At 39.3% G+C, this 24,223-nt stretch overlaps 1 protein-coding gene and 3 non-coding genes across 7 annotated transcripts in view; all 4 read right to left on the bottom strand.

Moving 5' to 3' along the window:
* The window catches only part of LOC135113613 (Fanconi anemia group M protein-like), a 37,343-nt gene extending 13,603 nt beyond the window's left edge, over window positions 1-23,740 (bottom strand). Inside the window, exons 1-16 of one of the 4 annotated variants that reach the window (XM_064028976.1) lie at window positions 23,598-23,740; window positions 8,975-9,201; window positions 8,383-8,550; window positions 7,514-7,686; window positions 6,495-6,584; window positions 6,191-6,337; window positions 5,834-5,914; window positions 5,531-5,693; window positions 4,479-4,633; window positions 3,992-4,147; window positions 3,560-3,691; window positions 3,300-3,363; window positions 3,023-3,165; window positions 2,721-2,829; window positions 819-955; window positions 29-143 (exon numbers count right to left, since the gene is read on the bottom strand). In XM_064028976.1, the coding sequence (XP_063885046.1) occupies window positions 29-143; window positions 819-955; window positions 2,721-2,829; window positions 3,023-3,165; window positions 3,300-3,363; window positions 3,560-3,691; window positions 3,992-4,147; window positions 4,479-4,633; window positions 5,531-5,693; window positions 5,834-5,914; window positions 6,191-6,337; window positions 6,495-6,584; window positions 7,514-7,686; window positions 8,383-8,550; window positions 8,975-9,201; window positions 23,598-23,617 (2,080 nt within the window). In that variant the 5' untranslated portion in view covers window positions 23,618-23,740. Of the gene's footprint in view, window positions 1-28; window positions 144-818; window positions 956-2,720; window positions 2,830-3,022; window positions 3,166-3,299; window positions 3,364-3,559; window positions 3,692-3,991; window positions 4,148-4,478; window positions 4,634-5,530; window positions 5,694-5,833; window positions 5,915-6,190; window positions 6,338-6,494; window positions 6,585-7,513; window positions 7,687-8,382; window positions 8,551-8,974; window positions 9,202-10,161; window positions 10,596-23,597 lie in introns of those variants that run through there. The other 3 variants (XM_064028975.1, XM_064028977.1, XM_064028978.1) reach the window with 3 other exon arrangements.
* Window positions 12,526-12,620, bottom strand: Trnai-uau (transfer RNA isoleucine (anticodon UAU)). Its single transcript has 2 exons — window positions 12,583-12,620; window positions 12,526-12,561 (listed from the first exon to the last, which is right to left on the bottom strand). It is a non-coding gene; the product is annotated as a tRNA-Ile (tRNA).
* Window positions 15,844-15,916, bottom strand: Trnav-aac (transfer RNA valine (anticodon AAC)). Its single transcript has one exon. It is a non-coding gene; the product is annotated as a tRNA-Val (tRNA).
* On the bottom strand, window positions 16,634-16,706 carry Trnar-acg (transfer RNA arginine (anticodon ACG)). Its single transcript has one exon. It is a non-coding gene; the product is annotated as a tRNA-Arg (tRNA).
* Window positions 23,741-24,223: the final 483 nt, after the last annotated feature.

Genomic DNA, 24,223 nt, shown 5'->3' with positions numbered 1-24,223 from the left:
CAGGCACGAGGTGATTCCTGCCACCTACCATCCAGACACATGAGGGAGGGAGGAGGGAGGGTCTTGATGTCCTGCTGAGCCACCTTGTTGTTCCTGTACCACTGCCAATCATCCTGGGACATCAGAGGTACTCCCTGGCCAGCCTGTGGGACCAAACAACACTCATGACTGCTCAAGACACAGTCACACCTTTTGTTGCACCATTATACACTCACACTTTATCAACTTTAATCTTATATATATGTGTATATATATATATATATATATATATATATATATATATATATATATATATATATATATATATATATATATATATATATATATATATATATATATATTAAGTTCACCAGTTAAGTCCTGACTTCAAAAGAGTAAATGACAGACAGAGTCAAGAAGACAATCCAGGCCAGCAAACCCACACAGGGTGGCCCAGACAAGGTACCACACACTCATATACACATCATGGACACTCTTAGCTCCATTGGCCCCAGGTGAAAAGGGACAGTCTAGTGGACCACCTTACTATACTTTTTTTTTTTTATGTTATACAAAAACATATCTCATATCTATCATTATACCAAGCTGACATCCTCTCTGCAAAGGTTGGTAGCTAAGATAAGATGCAAACTTTCACCTATTTACCTCTCATTATGTGGCATAGCATGTTCTACAAATCATCACAAAAATAAAAAAAGTGACCAACTGGATGCAGTGTTACAACCTAGAGGATCTGCAATAAATCAACATCCTCATTACAATGTGCAACAGATGTAATGCAGAGTGTGTTCCCGAGACAGCAAAACAAGGCACTTCACCTTGGAGGTGGCACTGTTTGTCCTGGAAATCATGGAGAGAATGGAGCCCCGGCCCTTGGGAGTAGATCTGCCGCCCTTAGTATTGGTCTTCCAGGCATCCACCTTCATGTGCAGCTTGAGGCAAGTTGGTGACAGACCTGAAGCAAGTCCACAACAAGGGACCAAATTTTAACATAACATTTTGTCTTAATTAAGAAGTATATATATATATATATATATATATATATATATATATATATATATATATATATATATATATATATATATATATATATATATATATATATATATATATATATCAAAGGTTGCTGTTTTCTTTATCCTGTCAACTCTCAAGAGGTAAGAAGTTTGCCTAAAAAGGGTGACTGCTCTAATCCCTCAAACTACCATCCTATCGCTTTAATTTCCTGCCAATCTAAAGTTTTTAATCTATCCTCAACAGGAAAATTCTTAAAACATCTATCATTTCACAACCTTGTATTTGATTGCCAGTATGGGTTCCATCAAGGCTGATCTACTGGTGATCTTCTAGGTTTCCTTACTGAATCTTGGTCATCCTCTTTTAGAGATTTTGGTGAAACTTTTGCTCCTTACTGAATCTTGCTCATCCTCTTTTAGAGATTTTGGTGAAACTTTTGCTGCTGCCTTAGACATATCAAAAGCTTTTGATAGAGTCTGGCACAAAGCTTTGATTTCCAAACTACCCTCCTCAGCTTCTATCCTTCTCTTTGTAACTTCATCTCAAGTTTCCTTTCTGACCATTCTATTGCTGCTGTGGTAGACAGTCATTGTTTTTCTCTTAAATCTATTAACAGTGTTCTTCAGGGTTCTGTCCTGTAACCCACTCTCTTCCTATTATTCATCAATGATCTACACCAAACTTCTTGTCCTATCCACTCCTATGCTGATGATACCACCCAGCACTTTTCCACATCTTTTTGTGGACATCCAACCCTTCAGGAAGTAACCAGTTCATGCAGGTGCAGGTATGCCACAGAACATCTGATCTCTCTAAAATTTCTGATTGGGCATAACAAACTTAGTATTGTTCAATGCCTCAAAAACTCAATTCCTCCATCTACCAACTCAACACAACCTTCCAGACAACTATCCTCTCTTCATCAGTGATACTCAACTGTCTCCCTCTTCTATACTGAACATCCTTGGTCTGTCCTTTACTTATAATCTAAACTGGAAACTTCACATTTCACCTCTATTTACAACAGCTTCTATGAAGTTAGGCATTCTGAGTTGTCTCCATCAGTTTTTCTCACCCTCCCAGCTGCTAACTCTGTACAGGAGCCTTATCCATCCATGTACAGAGTATGTTTCACATGTATCGGGGGGTTCCACTCATACAACTCTCTTAGACAGGGTGGAATCAAAAGCTTTTCTTCTTATCAACTCCTCTCCTCTGACTGGCTGTTTTCAGCCTCTTTCCCATCACCGCAATGTTGCATCTCTTCCTATCTCTACCACTATTTTTCATGCTAACTGCTCTTCTGATTTTGCTAACTGCATGCCTCCCCTCCTCCCATGGCCTCACTGCACAAGACTTCTTTCTTTCTTTCATCCTATTCTGTCCACCTCTCTAATGCAAGAGTTAACCAATATTCTCAATCATTCATCCCTTTCTCTGGTAAACTTGGGAACTCCCTGCCTATTTCTGTATTTCCACCTTCCTATGACTTGAACTCTTTCAAGAGGGAGGTTTCAAGACACTTATCCTGTAATTTCTGACTACCACTTTTGACTCTGTTTGGGGAACAGCACCTCATTGGGTCTTTTTCTTATTGCAGTTTTGTTGCCCTTGGCTGGTGCCCCTCCTAAAAAAAAAAAAAAAATCTCAGCAGTACTAAAAAGTGGAGGCAGTTTTCTCAAAGAAGTGAGACTGAGTGTCACCTGAAGGCACCATGCGGGGGCTGCTAGGACTGAGGTAGCGGGCAAGCTTGCTGGTGTTTGCCAGGGCATTGTTAATTGCTTTCTTCTGGTACTGACTCGCGTTGTAACTCTGAAATTAAGTTATCATTATAAAACATTATTTATTGTTATATTTTTACAAGGCTGATCTCCAGACATGAATGCAGACAAAGATAAGTCTAAAATTAACTGCTTACCTGCAACAAGTTAATCAATCTCACTTCACACATTTATCAACAAGTCCACAATAGTTGATCAGTTCATCCCCAGACAGCAAGACTCACCTCCTCCTCCTTGCCCTTGGTCACCAGCACCACAATGCGGCCCTCACGCTGGCGCCCAGTACGGCCCATGCGCTGTACCAGCCTGATGGGGGACTTGGGGGCATCATAGCAGACAATCAGGTCCACGTCTCCAATATCTAACCCTGAGGGGAAGACAATGTATTGCTCTGTGTTACCAAACATGCATAAGAGTAAACATGCTCATACTCCCACTTTGGCAGTGAAATTACATCAAAAGAGAATTAGCTTTCTTCCCTGCACACCATAATTTTCTCACCTTCCTCTCCTACACATGTGGAAACTAATGTATTGTAGCCGCCTCCTCGGAATTTCCTCACAACCTGTTGGAAGATTAGTTCTTTATTAGGATGACAGAACATCAAGAAAACTTTATCTTCTTACTAATTTTTTTTTTTTTTTTTATGAGCATTCAAAGTTCACAAAAGTAACATTCATATCTATACATCATGCTGAGATCTCATCAAAAGGAGGTAGCCTGGGTAACAGTAAAATATTTCACAGTAAATTATACTATACCTCAAGCTGCTTCTTTTGTGAGAATCCCCTTCCCTTCTGGGCTTTGGTGCTGTGGCCGATGAAGCTCATGGCTTTCACAGTCGGGTGATGCTGCTGCAGCATCTCTGTTATCTCCATCACACTATCCCGGTACTGACAAAAAACACCAAGTAACACATCACCAGGGAGAGGCTATAACAAAGTGATATTGTTCAAACTTAATACACTCTTGAAACTGTTAACCAGAGTTTCATCCCCCCTCTGGCTGCCTTCACTAGACTAATTTCATTCTTTATGCTGCTATTTCAACCAATAACTTCCAAAAACTGCTTGGAAAAGAGCAAGCAACACAAATTGAACAAGAGTTGTCAGGATAGTGAAGCCTTTCTTAAATACATCATGTCAATACAGCACTAACAGCAGTGTACAAGTCTGCAGGCAAGCATCACTAACCTGTGAAAATATCATGATCCTTGTTGACTTTCCCTCACGGGCAAATTTTTGGTGATGTTCAAGAACGACTTCAAGAAGCTTTGCCATTTTGGGATGACTAATGACAAAAGGCCCCTTGGAAGTTCCAGCGCCATTTTTGGGCTGCGGAGAGCCAACCTGTGGACGAGGAAGGCACTCTACTGAGGCAGATACAACTCATCACTACTCTACAGATACAATGATATGCACCTTATCTTGGCACTGATCTGTCATAAAATTCAAATATGATTTATGGCATATTCTTAGCTTAAAATCAAGATATGACAAGATATGATGAAAATTTTAAGACTGGTGTCACCACAATGATAAATTAAGTAAAATGGTTACAGTTATGTATACAAATACCACAGATGTGTGTATACTAACACGATCTGCTTGTGCCTAGTGGTAATTAGGTTTGTGAAGTGAAGCACCACAAAGCTTCACAAATGTTGGACTTTCAGCTTACCAGAGAAAACAGTCCTGACTGATCCTGCTTTGAGGGACTCATCACACCATCAGCTTCAAATTTTTTTGAAAGATCATTCATTATTGACTGAAATATCTCGTTGTTGCACAATTCTCTTCGTGCAAAGTAGTTACTCTTTCCTCCACTTAGTGTTTCTGTCAAACAAAACAGAAAATATTACTTTCCAAAAAGTTTCAAACTAAATTCTCTCTTTCTCTTTCTCACACACACACACACACACACACACACACACACACACACACACAGATAAATAATACATAGACTGATAAATACAGATAGATAGGCAGATAGATACATAGATAGATATATAGATACAAGATGTAACACAAGTTTCTGTGGATATTGCTAGAGGTGAAAGTACAAGTTATTCTAAGTCAAAGATGTTCTATGCACATATGCATTTTGAAGTGTTGTTTAGCCATGATATGAAATTTAAGTGTTGGCAGGCGACAGATGCAACGGCCCGGACGAGCAAAGGTACCCATGGCAGGACGTGTTGACTGACTGACTATCAGCTGATTTAATCCTAGCCTCACTCCTTCCCCCTCCTTGCTTCCATGCCCATGCAGGCACAGTGCCATGTAGCATATCATTTTAATTATTGTTAATTACAGCCACACTATCCTTGTGTAATGTTTATCAGTAGGTCACTTGTCCATTAATACCAACTGTCTCATTATGATGATACTGCAATACTGCAAAACTTGTAGAAATCATGACAATAATTCACAATTTTACCAACAAACATCCACATCAACACGTCCCATCATGAATACCTGTGCTCAGCAAGGCCGTTGTATCTATCACCTGCCAATAATGGAATTTCATACCACGGCTAAACAGCACCTCAAACTGCACATGTGCATAAAACATTTTCAATTTTGAATAACATATACCTTTACCTTTGGTAATAGCAGCAGAAACTCATGTTCCATCCTGTACACAGCCTACCTATCTTTTCCTCTACATCTAAAGCTGTTGTCAATCATTAAAATCTCATGAGCACAAACATGAGTATCATGATGCAACACCTTTCAAAAACCTGTAGAATGACCTGGTGCCATGCTGCAGCATCAGCTCATAGGAGTGGTAGAGGGTCATGCACAAGGCAAACAGTCCCTCCACCACGCCAAACCTGTAGCGTGGCAAATTGTTGGGCGGGTTCTGCCGGAAACACTCTCGAGACTTCAGCAGCTGTAAAAAAAGTTACCCAGGATGAACTAAACTTACAAAAAGGAAAAAAAGAAAAAAAAAAAATGGCAAAGCAATACCAAGGAAAGAAAATTGAATTAATAAAAAAATGAAATAGAAATAGAAATTCAAATGTTGCATACCTGGAATTTTGTTAATGTTGTTTCATCTCTTGTATGCAAGACATTTAAATCCAGCAATCTACCAACATACACTCGCAGAACCTGAAAAATTAAAACAAATTAAATTTAAACATAATTTCATGGCACTAAATTATTCTACAAATAATTTTTGTGGGCAGATTGATTTCTTACTTTTACTATATATAAGCCAGCCTTGTAATATTAAAGCAGGCAATTAATTTTTTTTGTCCAACAAAATACTCTCACTTATCACAGTGCTGACCATTAGATAAACAGGCAACAATTTACTGAAGTACAAAAATCCTGCTATCACACAGCTGGCACCTTGAAGACAACAGGAAGCACAGCAGCACACACCTTGAGGTACCTGTTCTTGAAGCTGGTGAGTTCCTCCCCGAAGGGCACAACCACCTTCTCAATGCTGCGCTGAAACGTGTAGTCCTGGATGTCCGGACTGTCCTCACTGCGCAGCTCCACATGTGATATACACAGGTTGTTCAGCACCTGCAACACTCTGCCATCAGCATTCCAGTTGTAGTGTTGGGACAGTCAAGGCCAACCAAAATTACTCCTGCCTTAGAGATCACCTGTGACCTAACTAGTAATGAGCTGAAATCATATTTTATGAATATCAGGAGAAAAATGCAATGAATTTTCTCACCTGCTTGACAGCCATCAGATCAGAGCCTGGAGTTGCTGAGAGAGCCAGAATACGAAAATCATGCCCGTGTTCTTTCAACCCACGCACAACCTGAAAACAACCATTGCACATCTGTAGAAGTTTCTGTCAAACAGCACAAGCAAGAAACCTTTGTAGAATTATCTATGTTTTGATCAAGGCCTTCACTTAAAAACATCATATATCTCAGATAGTACCACAGAGCATATTTTTATGATATCAAGAAGCCATCCTAGCTTTTTTTTGAGATGGACTAAGAGAGTTTTGCCTATATTACAAGAGCTAATCTAATTCAATTTAACCTAGGCTAACTTCATGTATCCTACAAGTAGCTGGAGTAGTATATCTTTATGTAACCTCATTCTCATCAATATCAACAACAATTACAAAAGACAAACTACCTATTAAGTGTACAGTCCTTGCCTACTAAGTGTACAGTCAGATCAAGTAATCTTCTACACTCTCATCCACTCTTATTTCTGTCTTTCCTCATTTTCAAGTCTCCTAACTTGCAGACAGTCTCCTTTAAAAGCCTCAATTAATAGGTTACAAATGGATCAGATGACTAAGCCTGAGGGAAATACCAAACACAGTGAAAGAGTGACATGTTAACTCCACTAATGATGGAAACACCAAACACAGTGAGAGAGTGACATGTTACTCCACAAATGACCACAACTAAACCGCTTGTCACTAAGACTCAAGGAAATACCAAACAGTGAGAGAGAGAGAGAGAGAGAGAGAGAGAGAGAGAGAGAGAGAGAGAGAGAGAGAGAGAGAGAGAGAGAGAGAGAGAGAGAGAGAGAGAGAGAGAGAGAGAGAGAGAGCAGCACATTCCTCCATTAATGACAGAAACACCAAACACCATGAAAGAGAGTGACACATTCCACCACATATAACCAGAACTGAACCATCTGTTAGTGATACAAGAGGTTCATGTTTCTCCAGTAACAAGATCGTTTGAAACCTGTTAATGAGAGGCAAGGTCAACCAATGCCCACCTGGCAGTAGGCGTGGTTCCCCAGTGCCCGGTGAGCCTCATCCAGCACCAGACACTTGATGAGCTTGGCTGGGCAGCTTCCCCTGGACAAGTCATTGGTCACTACTTGGGGCGTGAGGAAGAACACTCGCTTCGTGGCCCACTGTTCCATCCTCTTCTCCGGATTGAGGGTGCCTGATGTGGAGAGAAGAGAAGAGAAGAGAAGAGAAGAGAAGAGAAGAGAAGAGAGAGAGAGAGAGAGAGAGAGAGAGAGAGAGAGAGAGAGAGAGAGAGAGAGAGAGAGAGAGAGAGAGAGAGAGAGAGAGAGAGAGAGAGAGAGAGAGAGAGAGAGAGAGAGAGAGAGAGAGAGAGAGAGAGAGTAATAATAATACTAGATATACCAAACAACAGTAACAGATTGTATTATCTCACCACTTCATTGATAATATAAACATGAAATGGCCACTTTTATACTTAATTTATAGAAACCATGCAAAATTCAAACACCACTAATTCATCCAAACTGCAGTAAGAACTCACTTTTGTATCCAACATGCACAAAAAAAAAAGAATATTTTGAAGAAATAAATACTCATCCATGCTCAGAATAATGAAAAATGCACTATGCAAAATCACACACTACTTGCTTTGTGAGACAAGGCAAGTGGATCAACACTATGAATCAGCTATATAGAAATTTTAATTCATCACTCCACTATACCCTCCTTTACAAGAAAAACAAACAGAAACATATAAAGAAAGAAAGGCTAAAGTTCAAAGTATCCTCACAAGTTTTCTGAAGTTTTAAATCACAAAATTATCACCCACAAAAATATACATATTTGTTTTCAGTAACATAAGTAAATAAATATCAACCCCCACCGCTCTCACCCGTCATCTGGGATATGTCCTCCTGCGGGATGCCCATGATGTTGAAGCACGCCTCAATCTGCTGACACACGAGGGGCTTGGTGGGTGCCATGAACACCACCTTGCACGTCGGGTACCACCGGTAGAAGTTGTACATCACCACGGCTGCTATGAAGGTCTTCCCTAAACCTGTAAGGCACTTTTTGCCATAACCAATACACTTCACTGTGTACCTAATTTATATGTACACAGTAAGAAATAAGGTAGTTTCTCTGGAAAATATCTAACTGTTGTTTTATATAATACTGACTATTGAGCTAATAACACTGTTGAACAAGTCTCTAATACCATCACTTGGCTGGAAGTTGATAAATGATAAAAATACAGATACTGTATATGAAAATACATTACATAAAATATTATTTTCCTCAAAGGACAAAAATTTACATAAAACATTTAGAACAATAATACTGAAAAAATAATTACACACACATAAAAACATTTACTATCTCCCAAACTTAATTATCTTCAGTATCTTGCACATGAAGTTCATCTTACAAAACAATGACTTAGTATAGTACCAATGAAAGAGAGCCAGCAGCCATTGCCTCACCAGTAGGCAGAGAGATGAGTGTGTTCCTGAAGAGGGAGCTCTCCACCATGGAGTACTGGTAGCCCCTCAGTGGGTAGTTCACCGGGAAGATCCATGTTGAGCCCGCCTCCTCATCAAAGTCTGGCAGTCTCTCTGAGGGTCTGAACTGAGGCGGTGGTTGTGGTGGCCTCCCAGGATGGTAACTTGTTGACGGCTGCGGCTGCTGCTGTACTTGTGTCTCCTCTATCCTGTTGTGATGGAGATAAGATAAAACAGTTGTAGAAGTGCCTATGGTAAAATTCTTTTATAAGCTGCATGTCTGGCCAGTCACAAATAGATAAATTTAAATGGGAAATTTAACCAAGGAAAAAGTTAGTGAGTGAGAAACTTATTTCAAGTCCATATTTCTTGATTCATCCCATCATATGATGTGAGTAACTACTAACTTGTACAGGGTGCCCCTAAAATCTGGACACACTGGGATAAAAAAAGGAAACAGACGAAAATATAGACTGCTAAAGGAAAACATGATAGCTATTTCTCATTCCCATTTCCCTACTGTCACCTTTATCACCATCACCATCATCTCACTTCATACCTTACATCACCACTCCAGCACCAGTCTTTCACCATTATCACCTTTCATCACTTCTCAGCATCACTTTCACTAGCCTTACACCATTCATCACTCCCATCACTACCAGTCATCTCATCGCCATCCTAAGCTTGTCTGAGGGATTTGGGAGATGAGGGAAGTATCGGGAGACAGACTTATTACTGTATATAGAATTACCCATCACTATACACTGGTGGCTATCAGATCTTATAATTCACCAATAACAATACCAACAATACTCTGCAAAAACATTGCACTTTTAAGCAAGATGCAATGTTGTGACAGCTTGCAAAGTGAGCCACTAGGTGTAATAAAGATGCAAAATGAGATACGAGGCATAAAAATGGGTACAAAATAAGGCGCAAAGAGATACAAGAAAAAGTATTAGGTTGAAAATAAGTACAAATTATTCAAAGTGAAGAAAAATATATTTATATACACACGAATAAGAAGAAAGTGGTACAGAATAAAGTTTAAAGGAAAAAAGTACAAAGTGAGATAAAAAGAAGTACAAGGAGAATCCAAAGTGAGGTACAAATAAAATGTAGTGAGGTGCAAAGAAGGGAAGCACAAATATAAAGAGTTACTTAACAGAAATAGGTAATCTCTCTCTCACTTGATGCTATCCTCAGAAATCATGGAGAATATTTCATCATCCTCTCCAAACAAGTCTTCCTCCTCTTCCTCCACACCGCCATTGCTCCCATCTTGCCTTTCCCTGCCATAAGAGAACAGTGGCCCTTCTCTCTTCCTGTTATCCATCAGAGCCACGCACCAGATCCATGAAGCAAGGCATTTAGAGTTGAGTGTGCGTGCTTTTCTATTGCCCTCAACACTTTTGTTGTTTTGTTCCAAGGGAAGAAGGGTGTGACTGTTCTTTCCAACGGTACCTATATTTTCTTCTTTTTTGCTTTAACTATACTCCTCTTGTCTCTATTCTGTCTTATTAGTTTTTTTTTCTTTGTTCTTCAGTTATTACTATTGTTATTCTGAATTTTCATGTCTTTTGTTCTCTTGGGATTTATTTATCTTGACTATATGCCTGTATTATTATTTTTATTATTTTACTTTATTACTATTATTTCCTCTTTTAGGATCTTATAGCTGTGATCAAGGATTCTATTATATAGGTAACTATACTCCTCTTCTGTCTCTATTGTCTTATTAGTTTTTTCTTTGTTTTTCAGTTATTACTATTGTTATTCTGAATTTTCATGTCTTTTGTTCTCTTGGGATTTATTTATCTTGACTATATGCTACGATCTCAAGGCCAAGCATCCTTCACTTTACCTTGCAGTGAAGGATGCCCCTCATATCACAGAAAAATTTTATCGATCACATCTTACCATATAGGCTACACACACAAACACGAGTGACATTAGCAAAGCAACAAATATAGGGGGTTGAAGCCAATATGTATTTACTTAGTTTCTTAGTATCTACTTATTTATTTACACATACATGATTATAGCAAATACAATATAACATTTTCAATTCCAAACTGCTGAACACGAGGCGACTCTTATTGTAACTTCCTAACTTGACCACCACAGATCTGAACATGTTGGCGCCTGTAGGATGCTGTAGGATGCTTCCCTTCTGTATGCAGAAACTACTACACAACTTGTGCAAGGAGAGATGAGAAGAAAAAACAGCGTACAACATGTACTTATTTATTTTAACATAATTTATAAGGTACTTGCTGGTGACTGATAATGACACATGCAATATTATTTTAGCAATCCTAGACAATTTTACTCTCATGTATATATGTAGCTGATATAAAAGTCAGTCATAAATTTTATCTTCTTTACCCTTCCTATCACAATGGTGACCGATTATGTACTGATACAAGTTATCAAGTGATTCACGGTTGACTTAATAGACGCTATGCAATCTTCACCATTTTATTATTATTATTATTATTATTACTATTATTATTATTATTATTACTGTTATTGCTGTTGTTGTTGTTATTATTATTATTATTATTATTATTATTATTATTATTATTTTCATCATAATTATTGTAGTATTTTTTTTCAGTCTTGTCTAGAGAATAGAATATAATGGAAAATGGCAACTGCAAAATTATTTCCTGTTATATTATTCAGTTTCGATAAGTCTCCGAGGAGAGCAAGTCATAGATCAGAAAAATACGTATAATACACATTTATTTATACATTTATTTATTCACACTAAACTAAACAATCTTATGATGTCAAAAATAAAAAAAGAAAACAAAACAAAAAGAACCAGGTTCGCCTGTGTTGGCAAGGCTACTACGGGCCGCCCACTCACGGGCGCGATCCCACTACTGCTCGACACGGGTGCTTTTGGCTGCTGGGTTTCCCCCCTGGCCCGATTCACACCTCCTTAGGCAACCTGGACGCCCCCAGCTCCCCAGGGGCGGCCATATTGATGCCGAGCTTAGTGCGGACGCCCACTCAACATGGGGAGTCCCGCAGCAGTGATCCTCACCTCAAGCCGTCCGCTGGCCCAGGCCTCCGAGTCGCCGGATTACAAGGTTGCGCCACCAACCCCAGCCGAGAGACGTTCTTTCGGAAATAAACTTAAACACCTAAGTCAACATATGATATTTTTAAAATTTTTCTTTGAATCTATAACATTACCTCAATGAATACATGTGTCTGGCGTGACGCTGATACGCAGGGTACACGTTATATTCATAAAAAAAAAAAGTCAGTATTGGTGTTCCTTGAAGCATCGAGGCCAGCGAGACGCGTGCAGGTTATCGTACTGGCGGCAGGATGCACGATGCTTCCACCGGCAGTCAAAAGATACTTCTACCGGGGCGCTGCTCCACCCACAGCAGGGCTTCACGCCGCACCTCCCGGTAGGCCTCTCACATGATTGCAATTACTGGCACTCATAACACGGTCCCCTGGGCGGCCCTGTCACCACGCGGGGGCAGGCGGAAGCGATGTAAAACAGCTGCCCCTGGTGAGGCTCGAACTCACAACCCCGGCATGGCTTAGCAGCGTACACTGTCTATAAGTACCGTGCGCTAACCGATTGCGCCACAGGGGCCTAGCGTTTCGGGCCATCCGCACGGCCAAAACCATGCACTCCACTATGACAACCGGACGCTATGCTCTGAAACTGCCTTATAACAACGCACCACCGATTTCTCACTACTCATTTTGTCACGCTGGAAATCACGGTGGAAATGCGCTGACGCCTTCAAAACTTGCCTCTATGACTGGCTATTCCCCGCACAGCAGCTGTATATTATATATTGCTCTTTATCACCCAAGCTGGCTCACAATAACGGTTAGTGCAGGATAGTGAGGTTGAATCAAGCAGTCTGATTAAGATATGTTACTTTTTAAAATCTCCTTCAAACAACTTGCACCAAAGTAACTAAGTATGAAATAAATCCAACATACATAAGCTTACTAAGGTGCGTACAATATCTTTCGCAGTAATATCACACACTTATAATTACTAATACAGGATACAGCTTTTTTAGCTTTACATACATATTCTACGGTCTTGCTCATAAAAATTTCAGTCTACATATTCAGTTTGTAAAGGAACATAAACAGTAATAACATTTTTTTTTTTTCGATTACCTCTAAACATGATCAATAAAATTAAGAAATATTAATCTCTCTCTCTCTCTCTCTCTCTCTCTCTCTCTCTCTCTCTCTCTCTCTCTCTCTCTCTCTCTCTCTCTACTACTACTACTACTACTACTACTACTACCAGTGTAGCTACCTCCATACCTAATTTTTGTTCCTGGAAATACTCAAATAGGACGTTTTCACCATAATTCTTACAGCTCTATATTTTCAGGATTTCTTGCATATCAACTTGAAAACGAATGTGTGTGTGTGTGTGTGTGTGTGTGTGTGTGTGTGTGTGTGTGTGTGTGTGTGTGTGTGTGTGTGTGTGTGTGTGTGTGTGTGTGTGAGAGAGAGAGAGAGAGAGAGAGAGAGAGAGAGAGAGAGAGAGAGAGAGAGAGAGAGAGAGAGAGAGAGAGAGAGAGAGAGAGAGAGAGAGAGAGAGAGAGAGAGAGAGAGAGAGAGAGAGAGAGAGAGAATGTACAAAATTTCAGATACTCTCTAACAAAGATTACATTAAACCAACAACACAACTACTCTTCCTCCTCCTGCTACTACTACCAATTATTACTTGAGGAAGATGCACCAGGAGATAACAGCAAGAGGAAAGACCACATTCCCTTAGCATTCCCTGTCTCTGAATGGCTTTAGCTTCATAACCACGTCATCACAGTCTCTTTAGTACAGGTGCATGTGTCGCTATTAATCTCTCTAAAGGTTAAGTCAGAGGTGATAATCCAGTGAGAGATGAGCAGTTTGATTTTCCAGGAGTAAATAATGATGTGATGTGATGCATTGTGTGTTCTGAGGTCACAGGAGGAAAAGAGAGTTGCACCTTCATCTTCACTGAGGAGGATGAAACTTAAGATATGATGCCACGCCAGGTAGTAAAGTGAGATTGAGAGCAAAGGCTGAAAAAGAAATAGTAGGAATAATTCAGTAACTACTCCTAAAAGTCTCAGCCTCAACTACTTCTAACAACCTCTGGTGGTAGTTATCTGGGTTTACAATAATGTGCTTACGATTCTAGAGAGAAAATAACAAGATTTCTGTATCACTAAGAAAAAAAAATATTGAGAAACCGACAAATAATACCCGTGGCCTTTGAAAACAGTCCTTATGAAAGCCTAATGCAAGGAAAAATAATGAGAACTCAAGAGACGAGGGTGAGAGGCAGCATGGGAACAAAGGAGGAAGTGTGGGAGATGACTCTTCAACAAGTGTCTTTTCTGAGTCTACGAGTATGCATGTTCAGTCTCCTGGTGTGACAGTGCAAGATATTAAAGAGGAAGCTCCGAAACCCGCAAGATTAACGTCAGCATGATCTTAGTTGATGAAAGAACTAGAACATTAAAAACCTGGAGAAGTGAAATGGAGCAAAGACAATTAGTAAGAAGAAGAAGAAGAAAAAGAAGAAGATGATGATTTGTAAGCTAGATAAATCATATACTGTTAAAGAACTCAAGCATCTGGACTCCCAAACCACCACAGACTAAATCCATGTCATTCTGGAAAGAGAAACAATAAGAGGCTGACTGGTGTACTCTGACCGAAAAAATTAAAACAAAAATCAAGGGGAGAAACAAGCAAATCAATAGTGCAGCTGCCAATGAGATGAAGAGGGCAGGTGAGCAGAAGATTGATGAAGAAATGAGGATGTGAAGGCGGATACTAGAGTGAAGAGGATTGATGGTGAGAAATGACTTGTTTATCTTTACATTCCTATGCTATGATCGTCCTTCGCTAACATGAGCACTCTAAGAAAAAAAATATTTGCATGATCACACGGAATAGATAGGGAAAATGATGCTAACTTTGTCGTTTTTAAGGCTACATAATAATTTACGTGACTAATACAAAAATTAAGAGTCTAAAAAGTTGTAGATGGTTAGGCAAGACAATGGAGCAATGAAAGGGTTAAGATTTACAGCAATGTCGTAGATAAGTGTGGACACATTAAAAGGAGGAATGAACTGTATATGAAGAGAAGTGTGAATCCGAAAGTAAACGGGAAATAAGGAAACCAGAAGACCGGATGTGTCAGCGTAAGGAACAACTTTAAATGATGTCCGAGTGTAGAAGAGAGGATAGAATTTTGTACAGACTGGTGAGAATCAACGGCTCAATATGAACATGAGATGGTCTGGAAGATACGGAGCCACTTATTACCATGTATGTTTCTGTATTTCAAGTTATATGTATGTATGTATGTATGTATGTATAAGGCAAACACACTTCTGCACTTACGTTTCTCCATTAAGTTCACTCTAATAATCATATTTCTTTGTTTATGTTACTAGTGTGTTCTGTAATGTTTTTACTGCTACCTATTCACTCCCATCAAGTCACACTTACTGCCTACCTCACCCTGGGCACTCATACATATTCATAAATTCACCATCATGCATGCCACCTCACTGTCAATTTTGTGTAATTAACCTACCTACGTATCATATAATGCCTATGTAATATATTCTGTAATATTTGCATCTCTTGACCAGCCTCTTCACATCATCATACCTTTGCACCTTCCTGGGTGCACAATTATATCCCATGAAATATTAATAATCAGTAACGTTTTAATAACTATGGCTATTTTGTCTAATTATCAAGCTAGATAATGTGATGAAAACAAGTACTGTACAAATATTAAAAAATACATACACCTAATAAGAAAATAAAACCATTGTGCTCACCAGGGCTCGAACCTGGGACCTTCTGTGTGTTAGACAGATGTGATAACCACTACACCATGAGCACCTACACTTACGAGCTCGTTTTTCTCTTTACACTCTGATGGCTGACTCAAATATATTTATTGATCTGTTAAGTTTTAACACATTTGTCTGCTGACAATATCGTTGCCACACCATCAGTATAAGGCACGGAAAAATCGTTGTGCCTACTGAGAGAGAGAGAGAGAGAGAGAGAGAGAGAGAGAGAGAGAGAGAGAGAGAGAGAGAGAGAGAGAGAGAGAGAGAGAGAGAGAGAGAGAGAGAGAGAGAGAGTCAAGTAGCTTTATTCACAAGTATACATCATAGTACCTTGGCTAACACAATATGCACTAATTACTGACAGGTATACTACAGGTATACATACTACAGGTATACTACACAATATGCACTTAAGTTGTTTTGAGCAAGATCACTTTCATCCCTAGATTTTTCCCCTTTTGTTCTTTGTTTCTTCTATCGTTCTTACCTACTTATTTTTAATATAACAATATAATTGTAAGAGCAACAAAGACATGAAAACTCCGTCACTATAACTGGCCGATAGAATATAATACCATGTCAAATATCTATGAGAGAAAAAAAATTAATTAATTAATATATTTTTATCATCAACGGTAGCATACAATTATGATTGTAACATTAATATGAACATGAAGACAGAGGCACACCATAAGCTATCTATCATATCTTACTATAATATTTAGTATTCAAAAGAAAATAAGATTTAAAAATATAAAAAGTGCGACCCTGCCAGGATTCGAACCTGGAATCTTCTGATCCGTAGTCAGACGCGTTATCCGTTGCGCCACAGGGCCGTGCTAAGGTTGTGATAGACGATGGTTTCATATGCAATATATTATTTTCCAGTAACTGTTGTATAAATCATATTAACACCCAACAATTCCTAACATATAGAATATTCTGAAAAAGATGAACGCTTTGTAGTCACATCCAGAAATCATTACATTGGATGGAATATAACCTAACAATAGCACAGTCCAGACAGACAGATAACCATTCCAAAATTTTACTTGAACCAAACAATAACATCAAAAACCAAAACTGAGGGGATAATGACATTACATCATCTTTCTAACTAGTGATACATATACATAAAACACATATATACATTAACTAACATTACACCAGATCGAGGCTGACAGTTATACATTTATTTTTTTACCTTTACCAAACAATAAAAAAAAAAAAAAACATCGTGTGAATGATGAAAACCCTGCATCTTCTAATCAGTGAACCAGATGCAAACACAAAATACATCAAGCCCCGGACATCAGCAGGCTAAGGCAAGGATGAGCAAGCGGTGTATCAAGGCAAGCCGGGCAACACCATCTCGGGAGGTCCGGAGCTAATGCGGACGTTGGGCTGTATCAGTAAGTTTCATCATTAAGTAATCTTCCCCTCCCGTTAGTGACTACGACTTCCCTTTTACGGACGCCAGCCGCACCCTTCCCTGTCACCTCCTATGGCCCTGTGTGACCCCCTGTGACCTCCCACCACTGCGTATTTTACCTGACAACACCTGAGAGGAATGTGAAGACTGGCAGAAGAGGGACAACTGGTGCGCGGGTTCTAGTCTTGGGCACGTTCATATCGAGAAGTATATATTATAAGGATTTACAGTGGATTACATAGGATTATATTGAAGGAACAGATAACGGGATATATTTTACTTAACAACGCCTAAGAAAAATGTGAAGACTGGCAGAAGAGGGATGAAAGGTGCACAAGTTCAGTCTCCCGCGTATACATATCAAAGAATGTGTTTTACGAGGAATTACATGGCATTATATTGAAGGAACTGATGGTAGGACACATTTTACTTGACTAAGATAAATGTTAGGACTGACAGTAGTAAAGGATTACGTGGTGGAAGGGTTCCAGTCTTAAGCGTGTTCATAATTATTATGGAATATATTTTATAAGGAATTACACAAGATTATATTGAAGCAACTGATGGCGAGATACATTTTACCTGACAAAGCATAAGAGAAATGTGAAGCCTGACATTAGCAGCGAGATGAGTAGTGCAAGGGATGTATTTTCTAAGGAACTGCAAAGGGTTATACAGAAGGAACTGATGTCCATACACTTGTATCTTCAGGGGGAGTCAAGAGCCACAGTGGGAGGAAGGGAGAGTGGAGCAAGGGTTTTTCCACTTGCAGATATCCAGGAATGAGTTATGCGATAGGCTATATAACGTTACATGGAAGAAAAAGGTAAAAGGAAACATGTTGGGTTTTATAACGAGGTACTGAAGTGCAACAACTACTACTATTACTAGTATACTACGTGTGGGAGAACAAAAATAAATAAATAAATAAAAATAAAATAAAATAAATAGATATACTTTTTTTTATTCAAATATTATTCTACCTTGGAGATCACAAATTCAAATAAAAAAAATTCATTATATATTGTTATTTAATGAGACAGCGCAAACAAAACCTAACTCGAGTCCACATTTTAATTACGTTTTGTCACGTTTCCTAAGCTCAAAAATAGGAAACCGATTCTCCTAAATATCGATCTTCCTATGCCTCCAAATGTAACTACTTCAATCAGTTATATTAGACCTCCCTAAATATTCAGCCGGCAACTCCACAGCTGCTTTCTTTCCTTGTTATATCATCCTTCTCTCTCTCGATATACACACTATTATGGTCTCCGGTACCAAGAACTGGGAAGCAGGAAGCAATGCGGCTGTAGTGGCAGGTAGTGAACTATTTCAACCTACAATCTTTACTAATTAATCATAAAAATATAAGGTATACCGCCCTACATTTTCCAAACATAGCTGCGGGTGAGCGAGGCGCCCCCAACCCGTGAGTAATAATAAACTTCGCGATTACCACACAGTTATCTGCTTACATATTTGTTTACTTACTTTATACATTTACTTATTTAACAAGTGATGCTTTAATTTGAGAATAACGATAAATTAACACTTTCTTCGAGCTTTTTACTAGGGAAAGAACATAAAAGAAAAAATAGAACTATGCCCATTTCTATTACGACTATCACACGTCAAAACATTCCTAACACAAGCCAATGATAAACAAAACCACATGCACCCAAATATGAAGTATAAAAGTAAGCACAATAACCCAAGGAGAGATAAGAACCTTCCAAACACAGCTGACACTCGGGAGGTCCGAAGCTAATGTGGAGGATCAAAGCGCAGTTCAGCATGAATCATGACCATAAATACTAGTACCCATTAGTGACCACGACTTCCTTTTGCCCCACGCGGCCGCACCAATGCCCTCTACCACTGCTTTACTTCCAAAGAACTCTCTCTTGCAGCAAACCAGTGAAAAAAAGAAAAAAAGTAAACATGTATTAGTTTCCGAGGAATCATGGAAGTTAGGAACACCGTCTCAGCCCAAACATTTCTTCTTGCAATCTGAAGCACGAGAATGACCAGGTCGAGTCCAAACTGCACTGACAGATTTGATATGGAATGCCTTTCACTATATCACCACTCTGCTCACTTTAGTTCCCAGGGTAGGAGTTAAAAGGCTAGGCCGGAAGAGTTACGAGCTGAAGTTATGGATGTAGAGATTGGAGGTTAAAGGAAGATTAGAGCTAAGAATTATGAGGTACAAGTGAAGACAGACGAGCTTGGAGTTAAGAGGGTTTTTTTTAGTTGAAAAAGAGGAGTTTGGAGTTTGGTAAGAGGGAGGAGCTTGGAGTTAAGAGGAAGTATTGGACTTAGGTAAAGCGAAGGAATTTGTAGTTTAAAGGAAGGAGCTGGGAGTTCATTGGAGAGTGAGCTTAGTTAAGAAGAAAGTTGGAGTAAAGATGAGGGTGAGTCTGAAGGTAAGAGATAACAAGCTGGAGTTAGAATTCTAGTCGGAAGTTGGAGTGAAGAGAAACGAAGTAGGATTTGCCCCCATCCCATTTTTTTTTTTTTATCTATGATTTACTTTACTTTATTACTATTATTCATTTATTAATTTGTTTACAGTTAAGATATCAATGCGTAACCCTAAGTGAATAGCCTCGATCACATACCACCAAGCAAGTTAATCAAAGTGAGCATACGATAATAATAATAAAAAAAAAAAAAAACTAACGTGAAAAATAATGATTTCCTTTCCCTACAACTGTTTAATGGTGTACTTGACTTTGCATGATAATTAGTCATTTAAGAAATAAACAAAGCGACAAATAAAGTAAAGTGTAGAAAAAAAAAACTTTAGTAATCAGCTTCGTAATAAACCAAAACATTATTTACTAATGAATTATGAATTATTAATGTAAACCAAATTCTCCACAAGCTTTTTTTTTTTTTTTTTTACTTTTACAAGGAAGACACAACCTTATCGATGAGCCTTTGGCCTTCCCGACACAACAAACACCGCGGCACTGGAACGCGAGAGGCAGGAAGCCGAGGACAAAAGCTGCAAAATAACCCTTGCCCTTCGGGAGGTCCGGGGCTAATGTGGGAGATTCATGATCATAGCACAGCATTAAGATTAGAAACTCGACTTACCCGTTAGCAACTACGACTTCCCTTTTGCCCTCAGGAGTCGCACGAATCTTTTTTTGCCCACCGAGTGTTCCCAGCCTGGAACACCTGCCCCACCTGCCCGGGCACCGCTGATCCTCCACCGGCCGGGCATGCACACCTTGGTAAGCATCGAAACGAATCCTAACACAGTGACATCTTTTCATGATTATCTTAGCTTACTTCATGAAAATTCGGGAGTACTAGTTATCTTTACCGTCAGTTTGTTGTATTGTATGTAAATGTATACATATATGTGTAAGAATATGAAAGGTTTAGCCAGCTGCCGGTCAAAACACCTGATTTAGTTCCTTCTTTACCTTCGGGAGGTCCGGAGCTAATGTGGACGAATCACGATACTATGATTGACAATTGAGACTAGCTACCATGAATCACCCGTTAGTAACCACGACCTCCCTTTTGCCATCCCAGCCGCACTCCATCTCTGCACCCCCCAGCCACCATTCGGCACTGATAATATTTGTCCTAACCGACTATTCCATTATTTTTGGGCGGACAAGGAACTGGCCTGTGGCAACATAACAGCAGGTGCGGCACAAGTTCGAGTCCACCTGAAAGTTTGCTGGTGTACTGTGCTGCTGTACTCCCCACGCTTTACTTTACGTTACTCTAAGATTTTTTCCCTCCCTATCTCCCTCTCATCAAGCGGCCATGGCAGCAAAAGAGTACTGCTAGAATAGAAATTAAAACCAGGAGAAGCATCAGACGGATCAATACAGCGGCGCACCAGACGGGCTGGCAAGGCTGGCAACCAGGTGAGCCCCGCCCCCCGCCACACCCGCGCCGCGACAGCCCTTCCACCCACGCAGGAGACACTGTTCAAACCTTTTTCGTATTACAGGAACGCCAGACCACAAAAGCTGCGCTGTTTTTCCAAGAGTATAATGCTATGAGAAAGACTGTAGCAGCACACAATCAGCCACGGCACCAGGCATCTCTCGCGAGTGAGCGCCGCAGGGAAAGGGTTACGCCTGCCGAGCGGCGTCATGATTCAAGTTTGGTAACAGCTCGGAGACGCCAGGAACGCAGTCATGATGTCACTGCCCCCTCCCCTCCCCGCCCAACAAACACACACACACACACACACACACACACACACACACACACACACACACACACACACACATTACGAGCCTCATCAGTAGCCTAAGATAATTCCTGTACTGACATTTTTTTTTCCCCCACACTGACATACATCACAAGTAATATGCAATGGTTTTCCGCTATAAAGCTCAAGCCAAAGTTCATTAAAGATGTAAGTAACTTTTACCAGTGACACCAACAAATTTCTTTTCGTTCAATAAAAATAAATAAATAAATAAATAAATAAATAAATAAATAAATAAATAATAACAATAATGAATAAATACATAAGAAAATACAGTGACTCAGAACATTAAGTGTAAAATTAAAAGTGCATGAGTTGAAAATAAGAATGATACAGTCAACCAGAATATACTTCCAGACTATAAACAACATATTACTAAGTACGTTTTTATTGTAATGAAATAAACTAAACTTAAAGTGACAAAATAAGTATTTTAACGCTACCACTTACATATTATTCTCTTGTGTAAGAGGAAAGTATACATATGGGGCAGTCAAGAGCCACCTAAACGAAGCATTTAAAGGTAAGAGCTTAATAACGTTATTTAGTCACGTTAGAGGGTTGTATAAATAAAAAAAAATAAAAAAAATCACTATTACGGGGTCGAGAGAGGCAGAACAGCTGATTGGACACTTGTAACGGGATGTTTCTCGGAGTCCAACCTTCACACACTGTAAAGACACACAGACATCAACGTGAACTTTATGCACGCAATTTGTCCTGACTGGCGATATTACGCGCAAGGTATCGTATATACTTGTATCGCCCCAGTGTGAGATTACTTAAAGCACACCTGCAGCATCGCCAATACTCTCTCTCTCTCTCTCTCTCTCTCTCTCTCTCTCTCTCTCTCTCTCTCTCTCTCTCTCTCTCTCTCTCTTGCACGTAATGAGGTCAATGACAACACTGGATAGAAGTGGCAATAAATCACTCAGCGTGTCCTCGCCATGCAGCAGCGCCTGGGTGTCGAGTGCTGACGAGACTTGGCGGGACTGTCATCACAACACGCTGAGTGCTTATGGCAGTACTTCCCTAACATGATAATCCTTTATTGCTTTCACTAGATCACCATGCCCCCCCTCCCCCAACTTTTCTGTGTTTATATAAAACAATAAACTTTTTTTTTTATTTGTCTTAGCATTGTTTAGGAAAAGAAAGTGCGTATTCTCCTTGGATTAAAATTGACTAAACAAAAAATAATAATTAATAATTCAGACACGGGACACTTGAATGAACATTTGATTCTTGAAGTAATTTCATGATGCAAGTACATTTTTAAACAATTATTTTTGGGGCAGATAAATTCACGACACCCAGTTTGAGATTCAATTGCTCACGGTGTGGGTGTTGCTTCACTCCATACCAGGGACGCACTTAGAACAAAAATGTAATACATAAATAAATGAACAAATAAAAATAAAATAAATAAATACACAAAATCTGGACCACCACAAAATTAATATTCCTTCCCTCCTCCCTCTCCTCACTGCCACGTGGGACAAGCAAAGTTGCGGCCCCACAAATAATAATGAGGCAACATTTGGTGAACTACCCGCCAGATGCCTCCTGAAGTATATAACACACATATATTCTTACACGGGAAATCAGGAAACTTCTAACTAGATTTAAAAGGCAGTACATGATCAAATATGCGTATAAAACAAATCATTACCAATTTTCCTCGTGTGCCTTTCTCGGCTTGTAAACAAGCTGCTGATAGTATCAAAATATCATTAAAGTGTTCGTCTGAAGGCTACATTTGGTTAAGTTAGGTGGATTAATTTCATTTTGATTCCCTCATTGTGTAGATGGCGATATGAAGAAGCGTCATATTTTGCCGCTAAATAAACATTGTCAGAAAATCAGTAGGCTAAGGTTATTTTCATAATTCCCATAGCTTTCTACTGTATATTGTATAGTTACAAGGATATAGTAGCAGGATTATACAACCACTGTAGGTAACTAAGGTAAGCCATGTTGAATCAAGTGAAGTGGGAACCTTCAACCACCATCACCACCACCATACACATCACTATTCTTGCCTACCTCGCTGTCAGAGGATGCATCCTGGTGCCTGCCCGAGGTCCTAAGTCTGTGCTGGTGATCAAGCAGAGCCAAAGCCACAGTGTAATTATTCTACCGTAGAAAAAGGGCAGAGCCCTTTTTCTACGGTATCACCTCGCATCACCTCGCCGCCACACACCACGTGACACTGCAGTAGTAAACCACTGCGGCACCTCTTTCCTCCCTCCCTTCCTTCCCTCATCTCTCTTTATGTAACGAATGGATCTTATGGAATAGGGAATATATATCACGGTAATATATGAACAGATATCTTCAGTTTATACATAAATTAGTGATTAATTTATAAAGAAATGTGTGGGTCAAGTGAATGAAACGAAGCGCCAGCAGAGGGCGCGAGGCACTGAACTTTAACTGTTATTAGGAAGCAATAGTGATTCACATGAAAATACACATATTCTCTTGTACATAAATATTATAATATAATATAAGAATAATGAACTTAAGTTTCTGTTCGTTCCCTATATCCTAAACGTGCAACCATAAAACTACCTCTGCATAAAAAAGAAAAAAAAAATAAAAAAAAAAATATATATATATATATATATATATATATATATATATATATATATATATATATATATATATAT

Source organism: Scylla paramamosain, chromosome 26 (genome assembly GCF_035594125.1).
Source record: "Scylla paramamosain isolate STU-SP2022 chromosome 26, ASM3559412v1, whole genome shotgun sequence".
NCBI lineage: Eukaryota > Metazoa > Arthropoda > Malacostraca > Decapoda > Portunidae > Scylla > Scylla paramamosain.
This window is presented reverse-complemented; position numbering and strand designations above follow the sequence as displayed.